Source organism: Tachypleus tridentatus, chromosome 1 (genome assembly GCF_004210375.1).
Source record: "Tachypleus tridentatus isolate NWPU-2018 chromosome 1, ASM421037v1, whole genome shotgun sequence".
Classification (NCBI taxonomy): domain Eukaryota; kingdom Metazoa; phylum Arthropoda; class Merostomata; order Xiphosura; family Limulidae; genus Tachypleus; species Tachypleus tridentatus.
Genome location: NC_134825.1, coordinates 56106317 through 56122971, shown reverse-complemented (window position 1 = coordinate 56122971; position 16655 = coordinate 56106317). Strand labels below are relative to the sequence as shown.

Below are 16655 nucleotides of genomic sequence, written 5' to 3'. Positions count from 1 at the left end.
TAAATACCACAACAAGTAATTTTAAGACTAAAATTAAGTAGATTTCACACACAAAGAGTTAGGATGAATATTTGTTTGACAACAATGTTCTTCCTTTTCTTCAGTCTTTGTATTTTTGTGAACAATCATAATAAAAAATTAACTGTATAAAACGAGATGATAAATTGATCTAAGTAAGTTTTTCTTCTTTATTTACGAAATATCGTTGCGTAATAGAAAATAATGAATATTATTTTCGAAATCTACATAGCTGATATATGGAAAATTTATTATTGAAATTAAAACTTTTATGAAATTTAAGTTCACTAACCAGTATAATCCAATGGGTTAATAACCACAGCAACGATCTCATCCAGTGACATTTTGTCATTACTTCCTCCTTTGTTCTAAAGACCTCATTTGCTAGTGTCAAGGAAGTTCTATCTTCAAATAATGAAAACGACATTGTTAATACGTATCTTAACCGTTTATATCGCGTAACACAAGTAATAAGGAATTCGGCACCAGAAAGATAGCTAGTGGAAATAACACGCTTGCCTGTAAAATAACTTTAAATGTACGTAAATTATGATTTTTCTTGTATATTGTCTCTTTGAATCTTTAGTAGTTCTTCTCTGAATATGAAGTAGCAGTTTTATGAAAATACAAGAGGAAATACATTTGTACGTGTGTATCTAAAACTAAAGTTCTCAAAGGTGAGTAACTAAGAGCTAATGTTTGAATTTTCTCTCTAAGTTAAAATACTTTAATAAAGTTGAAAAACATTAAAAAATGTTACATGTGTGTGTGTGTATCTATATAAATGTATATATAATATCCCCTAGTGGCTCAACAGAAAATCAGTAGGGTTATAGCTGTAAAATCCGGGTTTCTCTACCCTCTTTTATATTTAACAAACAAATATATATATAACATTCTTACGTATTTCTCAGTTTTATTGAATGTTTAACAACACATTTTTCTCTCTTAACGAAAGAAATGAAGTATTGGTACTCATCCTTTTAATAGTTTCTTTCTTGTTAGATAATATATTTAAAAAGCTCTAAGGTTTATTTGTTCAAATATAGTTAACGCTAGAAACTCAATTTACAGATAAAGTGTGCTTTAGTTACCTATGTAACTTGTATTCTTAAATTTTATCAATTTTGGACAACTTGTATAATACGATACTACTATATTGCTACTTCAGAAAGGAAAATATGTTCATGCTATTCAATTTTTGCTTGAAGAGAACCTAAATCGCCCTAATTGTTATGGAAAAAAATAGTAATTTATGTATAGGTTACGTTCAAACGGTCACGTGCTACACAGTGGCGTGATTTACAATTACGTCTACACAGTAATGTACAGGAAATTGGTTTCCGGAACAAACATTTACACGTCTACCATGCTTAGCAAAAACGTGCTTATACAGTTAATAGTTTTTCCAACACTTCTTAGGAATATTTAAGTAAGATATTCGATTCCAAGTAACCTGTTAATGTGCCTAACATTGTATCACAACTTGTATTGGTAATTGTATCAAACAATAATCAATTTGTTTTACCCTATGTCAAATTCAGGTTCCATTAAAGAGTTTTCAAGATGGATAACGAGGGAATGCAAGAGTTAATTTACACTATGAACAAACTACAAGATGCTCTATCCAAAGCTGGAGTTGAACTTGCCGTTGACTTACCACAGATAGCTGTACTCGGAGAGCAAAGTGCTGGGAAAAGCAGTGTCCTGGAAAACTTAATCGGAAAGTGAGTTTTAGAGATAACTTGGTGAACAAACGAAAACAGTTTTCACTAAACATGTCAATACTACATTTTTAATGTAGAAATGTGACATAATATGGAAATAAAAACACCAATGAAAAGATCTGTATAATTCAAATAATGTGTGTCAGGCAGAGCGCGGTTTACGTGTGCAAGCTCACAAGAAAACCGAAAACAGGAATACCTCGCACAGTGTGGTTAATACGTTGGAAAAACTACCGCGTTGATTGAATTATAACTGAATGGGAAATAGTTTTAATAGGAAAAATAATGATATGTGGGTATCATAAGGAATTTCTTCATAGTAGAAACAAAGTCTGATAAGTTAGAAAAAAATAAGCACAAATAGTTATGAGGTAAAATAAAAACGAAATTAATTGGTAAACTTTATTTTGAAAAATTAAAACAATGAAAATTTTATTTTGAAAAAATGAAAATTGTAAAAAAATTATTGATTAAAGAAAAATTTATCTGAGCTAAAATCCGCCATTTTCATTTTTCTTTATAGTGTGCTCGATAACATCGAATGGCTTTTTCTGACATTCGTCGGGCATTAGTGCTGCACTCTATGTCTGGATCGTGATCCATAATAAAATCTGAAGCAGTTTCCACTGCCATAAACATTTTTTCAAGTTCCTCTAAGGGAAATTCTTTTTCCGCTCTTCACTAGCACCTTCGTTACACTGTGGGCTTTCTTCTTCTTCCTCATATGTCCGATCTTGGTCTAAATTAAGGAGTGTATCATTGTCGGAGAGCTTGAGAATGTGCGTCAACGCACTCTCGAACACTAGCCACTTTCACAGACTCAAATCCAAGACTGTGTCCAATTTTGACGACGTCTACGGAAACATCCTTAAATTCAGACTCAAAGATGCAGGAATCGATAAGGCAAAACGTGCTTCCACTCTGTTCTCATGTTACTCTTTCTAACCTCCAGCCATGTTTCGTTGATGTTTTCGATAGCATTTCTGATGTAATTTTTCCAGAATTCAGTCAAAGATGGTGCAACTTCTCTAGTTGTAGCCTTTATTGATAAAGAAAAAGTTGGACTCAAATAACAAGCTTTAACCGTCCCAATGACATCTTGATCCGTTGGTTGAAGTTGAAATGTTGTATTGGGTGGAAGAAAATGAATTTTGACATTTTCACTAAAGTCACAAAGTCCCGTTAGATGGCCTGATGCATTATTTAATAACAACAAAGCATCAAAGTCCATGTTGTTTTCTTTGCACTAACGTTCAACTGCAGGACAAAAATAACTTTTTAACTAGTTTTCAAACAAAGTTTTCGTGACCTACGCTTTTTATTTGATCGTCAAACAACTGGGAAAGTCTTCTTTGCACACAAGCATCGGTTTTAATTTAAAGTCGTCAGATGCATTTCTGTCTAACAAAAGTGTCAAACGAACTTTTTGACGCCTTGTAACCTGGCTGAGTATTTTCATTTTGTGGTAGAAAAGTTCTATAAGGCATATTTTCCTAAGGTAAACCAGTTTCAACAACATTAAAAATTGGTTATCTTTGTACCCACTTTTTCAATAGTTTCTATAAATTCATTAGGAAATTTTTCAGCAGCGTCTTCGTCTGCACGTGAACTTTCGCTTACACTGCAAACATTATGAATCGCCTAGCATTTTTAAAACGAAAGAACCAACCACGACTTGCCGAAAATGTTTCATTGGTTGCCAGTTTTCCATCGTTTCCTTTGAGGGCGTTGAAAAGACTCGTAGCTTTTGTTTGAATTTCCATTTGACTTAAAGGAATTCACTTCTGATTGCAATCTTCTATCCATATTGATAGCAGACATTCCATATTCACCATTAGAGAGATTCTTTCCGTTACGATTGTTTTCGAGACAAAAGAGTTGGTAACCATTCCATACTCTTTGTTCTGATTCTTATCTGTTACAATTCTTCTTACAGATGATTCATTTCTTCTTTTATCTCGTGCGAGTTTGGCAAACAAAGCGCTTCTTCATGGCATTTTATGACTTTCGGTTTCTGTTCTAATGTCAGCCATTTACGTTTCTTTGGCTCGGTATCACCACACTTTTTTTTTCACTCATAATAAAGGGACGTCTGTAAAAGAGCGCAAAAAGGATACACCCATGCTTAAAAAGACAAAGTTGAACTTAGACTGCCTCTGGAAGCAAATAATGCTCAGATTTATACTATATAGTATATAAATGCGCAAGTGCATTGTATAGGCTTGAAGAAAGATATAGAATAAGCGAGTAATGCATATTTGTGGATATCAAACAAGAAAATTTTAGAAAAATGTCAGCCATTATAGAAAGGACCAAAGGACTTATACGTATAATATAAATATAGTTGCATTATAGTGAATCATTCAGTACTAATTGAATCATCATTCGCAAATTATAAATCGCACTATAGTGAATCCCGTACAGATTAAAGCCGCACTGTGCGAGGTATTGCTGTCTATCTGTTAACTAATTTTATAGCGGTGCATTTGTGTGTTACGAGTGCAAAAGTGAATGACTTTTAACGTGCATTATTCTGTATGAGTGTCAAACACGGTGGCGCAAAGTATGAAGAAGTATCCTTCCCCCTATTCCCGCTTAGTTTTGCTTTTAAGAAAGTTTCCTACCATTTCATGAACTAAATTTATTTGTGATGAAAATTAAGAAAATGAAAGAAGGAAAAAAACATATTTAAAATTGGTTTACTATTGTATTACACTCGCAACTAGTAGTGAGCCCTGGACAACTGTCCCTTTTGCCCAGTAGATAAGATCACCATCTCGGTGACATAAAAGAAAAAACAACATAAAATTAAAAACATTAAGTTAATTTTTTGCCTTTTCATGGCGTATAAATAACGCGATACCATTAAATCTCGATAAAATTTTATCAGGCAAATAAGTTGATAATTAAACTTAAAAGGTTGAATCTGCTTCGCACACGAAGCATGAATTTACCTGATATATAATCTACTTCAATTAGCCTTAATGCTCACTACTACAACTACATTCCTTATCGACGTTCTACGGCTAACGTACTGCGCGAAAGAAAACAGTTACAATGCGATTTAGGAGAATAAGATATTATATCATTGCCGATAATGGTGTTTGTGGACCTGAAACTTGGTTAATGCTTTAAAGGAGAGTAAAAAAAAAAAAAAAAAACACTATTGACCCCATTATGGAAGAAAAAGGAAAAGTAAGCGAAATAGTAACAAACAATGATAGCTAATTTTTAAAGTAACATTTATTGTTAACATGATTTTACAAATTCACTATTTTATAATGTCGCTTTATGAAGAGCCCGATCACATAAATTCCATCAAGATCTTAGTTAAAGATGGTGATTACCCACAAAAACAAAGTGTTTGTGCAAAAGATATTATGTACAGAGATATCTTTCATTTTTAGTCGTTCCACGTTTTTACACATTCTTAACTTTAAATTTAAATAGAATTCCAGATTCTGCTTAGTAAGATGGGGATTTTCATTCATGTCCAATTACATAATATAACAACTGCATCATTTATGGGATTTCTGCATTCGAAACATATATCCTTCTCTTATATATGGCATTAATAATACTGCGCGTGAAAAAATTCTTTGTACTTTGCCTCGTATGACACTCCATGCGCTTCATATGCGACCACGAGGTCGAGAATTCAAACCCGTATGTATCTTATCTTTTCTAAACAATGTTTCAGTTGTTAAAAGGTTTAATACATACATCGTAAGAGTTTATCTCATGGTATACATTAAAGTATATACAATGCGAAACTACTATTACAGTGTGGGCGCCTTTTCTCAGCTGACAAAGAATGATTATAAGTAATTGAAAATTATCATAAGATATTATAATTAAGCTTATTTTATTACAACAGTTGTTGTGGCAATGGCGTATATAAATAGTGAACCGAACACCGTTGTGTTTGTTGTGACCTGTCGAGCTCTGGTTGAACGAAACAAGTCGTCAGCAATAGTATGGTTGAAATGTTACCATATACTTATGTTTTTCTTGAAAAACTCCAAGAGATTGAAAAAAAATGTAGTGTTAAAATATAATAAACAAATAGTAAAGTTTCGTGAGAAATAAAACTGTATACAGAATGCAACAATAGCATATGTAGTTAATGATTTAGCCAATATGGACAAATAGAAAAACAGAAATTTTCTTGAAAATAATTTGTTTTCAAATTATTTTTGACTTAAGGTAATAAATATACAGAGATAGACACATAAACAAAGTCTACAGTTGATGAAGTACGAGGATTCACTCATCTTAATATGTTTATGTTTAATTACATACTGAATGTAATGCAGTTTTAATTTTTAAATTATCATGCATTTAAATTAAGTATTTTAATACAAAATGTTAATATTATTATTTAGAGGTATTCGACAATTATTTATGTTTCATGCAAATAATGAATTCATGACAAACTATATATGCTTTAATAAAGCGTTTAACTAAAAGTTATTTTTATTGGTGTAATAAGTTTCTTTTTTATGTAATTCGTTTTTAAGCCTTTTCAATACTTGACAGAAATAAAAAAGTGCAGAAGCATCCAATTTTGTCAACAATACCATGAAATGAATCACGTAATGAAAGGGCCCGGCATGGTCAGGTGAGTTAAGGCGTTCGACTCGTAATCTGAGGGTCGCAGGTTCGAATCCCCGACGTACCAAACTTGCTCGTCTTTCCAGCTGTGGGAGTGTTATAATGTTACGGTCAATCCAAGTATTCGTTGGTAAAAGTGTAGCCCAAAAGTTGGTGGTGGGTGGTGATAACTATCTGCCTTCCCTCTAGTCTTACACTACTAAATTAGGGACGGCTAACGCAGATAGCTTTCGTGTAGCTTTGCGCGAAACTCCAAAACAAAAGTGATGGAAATCACGTAAACGTAAATATCAAATCGTACACGTAAAATCCATGAGAGAGAAATATAGCAATGTGAACTAAATGTAGAGCTATTGTTTTGGAAGGATATATGTATTAGATTTTAACAAGCTTTATTGTTGAGATTAATTGTGTTTGGTGTACTTTTCAGAGAATTCTTACCACGTGGAACTGGAGTTGTGACTAGGCGACCTCTGGTGATCCAGCTTTTCTACAGTCCTGATAAAGGTAAAATACAGTACCAATGATAATTCTGTGTGTTTTCTTATGGCAAAGCCACATGAAGCTATCTGCTGAGCCCACCGAGAGGAATGAAACCCCTGATTTTAGCCTTGTAAATCCATGGACTTACCGCTGTACTAACGAGGGCTGTTATAACTGACATATTGAACTTGGTTTAATATATCATTTCTAGTTATGGTTGTATGTCATTGTACCTGATTGGATGAAAGAAACGTTTCAGTTGCCATTGGGCCAGGTGGGTTAAGGCGTTAGACTAGTAATCTCAGGGTTGCGGGTTCGAATCCTCGTCGCACCAAACATGCTCGCCGTTTCAGCCGTGGATGCGTTATAATGTGACAGTCAATCCCACTATTCGTTGGTAAAAGAGTAACCCAAGAGTTGGCGGTGGGTGGTGATGACTATCTGCCTTCCCTCTAGTGTCTTACACTGCTAAATTAGAGACGGCTAGCGCAGATAACCCTTGAGTAGCTTTGAGCGAATTTCAAAACAAACCAAACTAGTTGCCCTTGATTTGGATACGAAAACTTATTATACGTAGGTTTATCTAATATTACCAGATATTAATATTTACTTTTCTATTTAGGTAGAATTAGCAGATATATCTCTACTAAATGGTAAATAGACTTTATATTGCAATTTACAAAGTTTCCATTGGTTTGTTTTCTAAATCAAACCCACAAGGCACCATCTTTTGTGTCCACCGTGGTGAATCGAACCTCAGTTTTAAGCGTTTCTAAGTCCTTCAATTTACTGTCCCACTAGCAGACATTTTACCTAATTGTAAATATTTTGTTACGAAAAGTGTCTGAAAACTGTTCAACTTTACAGCTGTTTCAAATAAGTTTTAATAAGCTTCTACGGAGACTGGGATAAGTTAACAATAATATTCTATAGTTATTAGTTGGTGGTAAAGAGACTCCAAAAACTTTTTCTTACAGCAGTATCCAAATTTATAATATAAGAGGGAGTTATCAAAACAATAATTATTTTTAAGTTGTGAAAGAAATCCTAGGTTAATAATAAATTATACCAAACTGGAACATGTACAAGAAATAATCGTTTATTTTTTGAAGGAGTATTTTGTTTTTTTGTCGTTTATTTTCACTTTGCCATTTAGTTGCAATAATTTATTGTTGAACTTTGCTATAAACGAATTTAAAATTATATGTGAGGATGTATACAAAGTACAAAAAAATACCACTTTTAATCACGATGAAGATGTTACCCATCGTTAGAATGGATCATAAATTCACTTTTAGTAGGAATGTGTTGTTGTTACTATTTTTTCTCAAATTATTAAATTTTCTCAGTTCAAATGTAGAATTATTCTTAATGAAATAAACCTGGGAAGTAGAATATTAATTAAGATATTTTTTTCACATTTTTAGTTGAATCTGGTATTTTCAACCATCAACCTAACAAAGTTTTCGAAGATTTCAAAGAAATTCGGCAAGAAATTAGTGAAGAAACTGATAGAGAAACTGGTAAAACAAGAAACGTTTCTGCAAAACCAATTATACTGTGTATCTATTCACCAAATGGTAAGGACATTCATTAAGTCAAAATGTTTGTATGTAGAACAACACAAGATATATTTTCAAATATAATATGTCTTTGTTAAATAACAGTTGTTATTCTTTATCTTGAAAACACACAACTACTGACCATGTTCCGGAAATATGCAAGATGATATATCAAAAATTGATTATTTTTTATTACATTTTATTAGTTTTCTTATAGCAAAAACATATAGGGTAATCTGCTGCCTCCACTGAAGAGAATCGAATCCCTGGTTTTAGCGTTGTAAATCAGTAGACTTACCTCTGTACCAGCAGGAAACCAGATCATACCTCATCAGTAGTTAAGCATGTATTTGCAAGACAAGCCATTGATTGGCTGCATTGGGCTATAATAGTATGAAAGAGTGAAGAGACATCCACGAAAATGAACCAGAGACGAAGACGTCATAGTTCCACAAAGTGACACTAAATGAAATTTTGATAGGAGGCGTTGCTAAAAGTCATAGTTCCATGAAGTACCACCAGAGTTGGTGGAGGAGAAAGAGGTTATATGTGATGAGCACACAGACAATTCATGAGCGAATCACCAGATATTAATATATTATCAACATAAAGTCTAAGTCTTAAAATTAATATTTTTACAATATGCAAAACATCTTTTCACAACTATCAGTTATGAAAAGTATTTATCTCTATCACAACTATCACTTATGAAAAGTATTTATCTCTATCACAACTGTCCCCACTAGAACAACCTTCAAGCCCACCAATGGCTTAGCGGTATGTCTGTGGACTTACAACACTAAAAACTGGGTTTCGATACCCGTGTTAGGCAGAGCACAGATGGCCCATTGTGTAGCTTTGCGCTTAATTCTAAACAACTGCAATAACCCTCAAATCAGCGGTTCGATTGCCCTCGGTAGACACAGCAGATAACCCGCTCTGTTTTGCTATAAGAAAAACACTTTTTCACAATTACAATTTCGCTTTATAAGAAAAGTTACCTTATATCTAGTTCTTATCATTATTGTTAACTTTATAGTTTTTGCCTACATATTTAACTGCATTACACACATCTTACAAAGATGGATGTTGTTGCTAGGGGTAATGTTACTATAGTCCCATAGGACTGCATACAAATTTCAAATTGTTTTAATTGATTTTATAGTTTTCATTTATATATATATTTAGATGTATTGCATGGATTTTAGAAAGGCGAATGATGTTCCTATAGGCGCATAATGTCACTGTTACTAATGCATTTAATGTAGTAACTTATAGTTTTCGATTCTATATTTAAATTTTATGAAGTACTTTCTGCATTTCCTGATATTTGTTATGTAAAATAATTACTGTATAGCATCTATTGACCCTCAAACGAACACTTTATTAAATCTCTAAATAATGTACAAAAATTTTATGTTTAGATTTATCAGGTGATTTGTTTTGCTAAAGTTTAGATTTAAATGGTTGTATTTAGCCATTATTAGTCTTACCCTTCATTAGATAATTTGATAAATATTTATCCAGAGCTTGTTTATTGCTAATCTATGATATTTGCATATAGGCGAAAATCTCAATAAATTCTGCTTGTCAGAATAGATTATATACCACTCCACGTAAGTAATACTATTACCACATTTTATGCTATATATTCGTTAGATACTTAATAACCAATGTAATTACCGCAAAATACAAATGGTGTGATCTCTTTTAACTATTTTTGATTATTCTATTCTGACTCATCACACCCCGAGGGCATGTTGACAAAGCTTACCCTCATGTAAAACCAAATGCAATGTCCACCTACGGCTAAAAAAGTAATTATTTTGTTCCTATAAAACTGACAGATAAAAGACTGTTGACAATTCAAAAATTCTAATTTTGTATCTTTCAAAACTTCACTTTGTGTACATTACTAGCCTATAGTGCATGGAACAAGTATTACCACCCTCACCCCATATCATATCCTAACGTCACATTTCATATGTCATTAAAATTAATAAATTTTGCGAAATTAAACTTCACCAACACAATGATAGAAAAGTTCAGCTTAGGCAATCAAACGTCGGTAAATTCCTTTCTGAGCCAATAAAAATTAAGGTCATCCATGAAATCAATTCGTGGAATGTTCATAAAATAATTATTGGTTAAAATCAGTTAGATTAACAATTTCTAATATATCGTCCTCCGCTGGTTCAGCGGTAAGTCTACGGATTTACAACGCTTAACTCAGGGGTTCGATTTCCCTCGATGGACTCAGTTGATAGCCCGATGTGGCTTTGCTGTAAGAAAACAGACACACACTTCCAATATATAGAAAAGTCAGTGTGTTTTAGTAACAATGTGTTCCAACAATGGTTTGTATATCATTTTGCTTAGCACAAAGGTATAACCTAATATTGTTATTGATCTATGTACCGAAAGTATAAAATGAAATGTATAGACGATAAAACTTAATTTAGAGTCTTCGTTGATGAAAAGGGTTTGTGTTAATAAAATTGTTCGTCATATAACAGAAAACAGTTTAATTCAGAAACTCTTTAAATTTAAAATAGAATGGATATTTTTCTTTCATGATAAATTTTATGCACTTAGATCTAGGCTATGTGATACCGCACTACGTCTTTTCTTTAAACGTATCATACCAACACTCACTACACAATACACATATAAGGTTTCACGGGTCCTTTGCACTCGTTCAGTAAAATTATCTAGATAAATGCATTTTGACTCCTCCTACTTCGAAAAATCAAGCGTGATATGACATGACACACACACTGTCATTTATATAGGTTAGATAATATATAAACTTATTAGTTCACCAAACACCATATACCTTTTACAAGTGATTATAATTTATGACTGAAGAAGCCTCTGCACAATTCTTGTATTTCGTGAAATAGAGAACTAAATAAATAAACAAATTTTGGGATACAAAGTTGAAAATTATAATGTAAATACCTGATATTACTAACAAAAGTTCTTAAGACATTATTTCATGTTTACTATTTCTCACAATGAAATAAAAGTTTTATTTTAAATTTCATCCAAAGACGGGTTCACTGTCCCTAATTTAGCAGTGGGATTGACCATTACATTAAAACTCCTAGAACTAAAACAATGATCATGTTTGGTGTAAGGGGAATTCTAACATGCCACCCTCCCTCAAAGTGAAGATCGAGTCCATAACCACCTGTCCATGCTGAGCTATATGTGAAAAGACATGTCAAATTATTTTGTAAATCTAACATATATATTATCATTACATAATATACTTTACAACAACAATATAAAATCATAGACTAGACAACTATCACACATGATGAAACATTTACTGATAAAACTTCAAAGTCGAAAAAGACGAATATATCCTAGATTTATAAATATAATGCGTCCGTGCCTTATCTTTCAAGATTTTAAGAATAAACACAATCAGTAAAATAAGTGCGATAACAACAAAAACAAAATTGATGTTGACGAAATATTAATTTTGCTGTTATTACTTATCATAAAATATATGTGTTTTTCCTATATCAAAACTACATTGGACTACCTATTGTATCAACCGAGGAGAGGGAATCGAACACCTCATTGTAGTGCTGTAAATTCAAAGACTTACTGCTCTCCCAGTAGGAATTATAAAACAGAGAGTGCACAAGTAAAAGACGTATCTTTTCTTTCAAACTATAAATCCATCACGTTTAGTGTCCAATGTTTATCATTATAGAATACTCTTTACGTTCAAAATAAATTGCATGTTTTCTATACTCGAAGTCTAACGATGAATAATGGATCTTGTATGTGTGAGTAAAAAACGAATTTACTCAATCGCTATAGCTTTTGTTAATTTGCCCGAGTTCGTGACCCTATCAAATTATGTAACACAGAACTACTCTCGAACCTACCTTGTGAAAAACGTTTCTTTACTGATGTAATTTTTATCTTACTTAATATAACTTTATCTAACCTAATAAATGTTTAATATTTACATTTTAATTACTTTTGTAATAATAATAAATAAACACTACACATGAAAAACAAGAAATATTGTACTTATCTCAACTTTCTCTTTTTGCAGTTGACTGTTAATGCAACTTAACCATAATTTTTATACTATTGATAATACAAAACCAAATAATTTTCATTTAATTAAATAATTCATTTAAGAACACTGGATAATAATATGCCCAAAACAGATAATTCCTGATATCTATCACAATGTTTCTGCTTTTATAGCTATACGAAACGAGTTGTTAAAAACTCAGCTGAGCTAATCAATGTGTTTCTCTTGAGAATATGTTTTAAACTTGAAGCAAAATAGACAGCTCTTTGTACGTAAAACAACGTAATATAATAAGCTATTTGATAGAATGAAACTTTGGCTTTCTATTAGTTATAAATAATATAGTTAGTTTTAAATGTCAGACAGAACTATCGGCAATGAGTGAAATAGAGGATGTGATGTTTGGGAATAGAAAGTGAGACTGATTTTTTCCAGTTTATGGTTCCTTAAACAAATACGACTGAAAAGCTATAACGATTATGGTTTGCCTGAGTAATAAATATATTGTAGTGAGTAATTTACATTAAATTCTCAGCTTCTCAGAGGCGTGGTACATACATTAGAAAAGATCTGCAGAGTAGATGCCACGATTCTTTTACTAGGGAAGATTGAGGATACTTTTAAATAGTTCATTGTGAAACTAATAACTTGAAACTTATATAATATTAAAAATTGTGCAGTTACTTACATTTTGATTCCAAGTTTATTCGTATACCATGAAAATAAAGTAGTTAATTAAATTTTAAATTAAACTTTTTAAAACGTCGTGGCATGTGCTATTTGGCTTAATTATAGTGCGAATGATTGAATTTAAGAGTCAGTATAAAACAAATTTATCTATTGTTAGGCTTAATATAACGATACGGAAAGCTAAATTTACTTTTGTGACATTCTTTTTTTCGAGATTTTAGAGTTCATTAGAAACTTATATTGTGTTTTACGTTACTACTTTCTGTTTTTTGATTTAAAAGTAACAAATTTGTAATTTAAAAATATACAAATACAGCATGTCGAAATCTATACATATTTTAAGTTTTTACATTGTAATTGCTCAGACATGTAAAGAAATCAGAGTATTGTCCATCTTAAAATTTGAGTTGTCTTATTCAACTTTATCTGAGAAGCAAATTTTGCATACAGGCTAACAGCTTGATAGCCTTTGATATTTAGGAACAACATAAATCGAAACGTGTAAAGGTTATAAAATACTGGATAGCCAAGTTTAAATTAAATTTTCATACCAATATAGTACATTTCAGTTAGTATACAACTCCTTGTTTTCTTCTTACTCAAATAAACGCTCTTACTTATCCTTTGGCATTAGTTAACGGCTGTTAGTGACTTCAACTGGAGAATCAACTGTTTTGTTGTCATGCAGTATTTGAACGTAAGGAAAATAAGAACTACTATCTACATTCCCTCTAATTTATGTGTTAAAATTATGGATGGATAAACACAGATACTTCTTTGTGTAGTTTTACGATAAATATTAAAATGAATTAAAGAGAACAACATTTGCTGGCGAATGCAACATTTCTTCACCACGCTATCCTACAATGGCCAATTCTCACTCTCAAAGAATCGTGTTAAACACAGAAACATAGGCAAGATCATCATTTTTGTCTGTCAATGCGTGTTGTCTGTACAAATATCTTTGTACCAAATCCCATATAAATCGGTTAAAACAAAGCTGAGTAGTTGACTAAAACTAAAATTATGAGTTTATTTGACTATTGACTCTCCCTCCCCCAAAAGACCACAAATGGACATATCCTACATTTTTATTATGCGTATCGGACCCGTAAAAAAATATTTTTGTATCAAATCCCGTATAAATTGATCAAAGTATGGCCATGTAATTGACCAAAATCCCCTAAATTATGTCATTTTGTGAGCTCTGACCCCCTAAATATATTGGAAATAGGAAAATCCAACTTCTTTGTATATCAATAGGTCTGGTGCATAAAAATGTATATTTTTTGCAAATATTCTTCTTACTTTCTGTAAATATGACTGCAAAGAAGCCCAAAATACATATTTCAGGGTTCTTTGACCTTTCACCCCATAAAATCCATGAAAGGCCTAAAGCATAAACAAGATAAAGGTGTCTGTGCATACTAAAGGAAAAAATATATCACTGTGGAGTTTTAAGTCAGTCTACAAAGAAGTGAAGGAATAACGGTCAATTGAAAAAGAAGAAAAGGAAACAATAGAGAAACTGTAAGTTTCTCTCGAGAAACATAAATATATATCATCTGATATACAACAATACTGGTTGTAATTGTAAAAATTAAATTGTTCTCACATAGATATTTATAAACATTACAATATTTATAGAAACCAATTATTTATTAGCAACATTACAACATCATGCATTATCATTCACTTGTATTTTAAAAAATATAACGTCTAGTTGTTTTGGTGCTGAACTAAACTGTGATATGTTGACATTTTTGACAGCTTCTATCGAGGCAGAGTTAACACTTTCAGACTCTTTTACAATATAAAGATTGAAGATTGTGTTAAATATTGTGACGTTACATCACCCTATTATTGGAACAATAAGTACCATGAATACCACAGTGAAAGTTTTAATATTATGATAAGCTTGCAAGTTCTGTGATCTTACAATAAAATGTATGATCTTTTCCAAAGGACAATTCTATCCGTTTACATGAAGTCGGTTTACAATAGAATTCATAAAAAATTAACATAAAAAACATGTCATTTACCAATGGTTAGACATACGCTAATCATTTATCTACACAGACCACTAGTCAAAGGTGTACGGCCTGTCCATACCATGTTTGTTATTGGTAAATTTTACTGCTACTGTAAATTTTATAATAGTATAGTTTTAGTTTTTATATCTTAAATCTCAACGAAAGTCTTATAAGAATTGTAAAAATTAGTAAAGCTCATCATAATAACAGAAATATCATAAGATGATAACACATTAGCACACGATTTTCCCTCAAATTACAGTGATAAACACCTTAATGAGACAACAGTGTTTAGTAGGAATGAGATAACTGTTATCAACTATTGAGGTTATTTTACAATAATACAATAGAAAATTTCTTTTAGCGGTAAAAATGAGTACAACGTGGAGCTTCTTGTCATCGTAGTGTCCATGTTTGTCTTCAAAAACAAATCCTCCAATAGTCAGTAACATACCTTTTCTCTTATAGGATAGTAAACCACACAGTTCTCCTTAGAATAACAGAGATGTGAAACTCTTATGTTCAATCTAAGCTAAACGTACCAATATATAACATTAATACTAATATTTCTTTATTGACCCTTTACTACAGGTCTCCAATGAGAAGAAACTTAACTTCATTTAGGCTATATATATATTCAGTAGTACACACTACAGTCGGTGAGACCTCTTGACAGTTATCAGAGCTCATTAGTTTGACAGAAAAAATAACAAAGTTAAAACACTATTCATATCAATCATTAACGTTATTTCATTTATTAAGGTTTTTAACTTTAAGTATTGTACTCCTAGCTGATCCAATAAATTCTAGTATTAGGCAAAAGGTCGAGTCGGCAGTAGTGTGCATCGAAAATAGACACAGCAACAAGATAATTCTCGTTATATACCTATTTATCTGTAAAAGAAAACTTTTATTCAACATCATACAATTACTCCAAAAACGAAAAACGTTAATTTCATATCTACTGGACGGCCCCCCAGTGGCTCAGCGGTATGTCTGCGGACTAACAACGCTAAAAACCGGGTTTCGATACCCGTGGTGGGCAGAGCACAGATAGCCCATTGTGTAGCTTTGTGCTTAATTCAAAACAACAACAATATACTGGAAAACATTGGTTCCTCAGCACATGAGCATAAGTTTTCATGACAGTAACTTAAGGGTATAACCGTGTAATAACGTGTTTTGAACTTATCCTTATTTGTAGCTGCGACATTACTGTTCCGAGTTTCTTGTTGTTTTTACCTTATAGCTCCGTAATCTTTTGACCCATCAGTAATATAATTTCACTTTCGTATTAAGGAGATCAAACCCTGTCTATTTATGTATTTAACCACGTGCAAAGTCTCATAGATTGATTTAAAAGAATTTTAACTTGAGAGTAGGCTGGTAGAAAACCTGATTAGTAATAAAATCGAATCGGGTATACACCTATCCCAACGTGGTATCATTGGTGCACATAAATATT

The 16655-nt window shown here is 32.0% G+C and overlaps 1 protein-coding gene across 2 annotated transcripts in view; it reads left to right on the top strand.

Moving 5' to 3' along the window:
* Positions 1–376: 376 nt before the first annotated feature.
* The window catches only part of LOC143249295 (dynamin-2-like), a 62453-nt gene continuing 46174 nt past the window's right edge, over positions 377–16655 (top strand). For both annotated transcript variants that reach the window (XM_076498885.1, XM_076498874.1), the window contains exons 1-4: positions 377–695; positions 1563–1745; positions 6790–6866; positions 8270–8422. In XM_076498885.1, coding sequence (XP_076355000.1) covers positions 1585–1745; positions 6790–6866; positions 8270–8422 — 391 coding nt within the window. In that variant the 5' untranslated portion in view covers positions 377–695; positions 1563–1584. The remainder of the gene's footprint in view (positions 696–1562; positions 1746–6789; positions 6867–8269; positions 8423–16655) is intronic.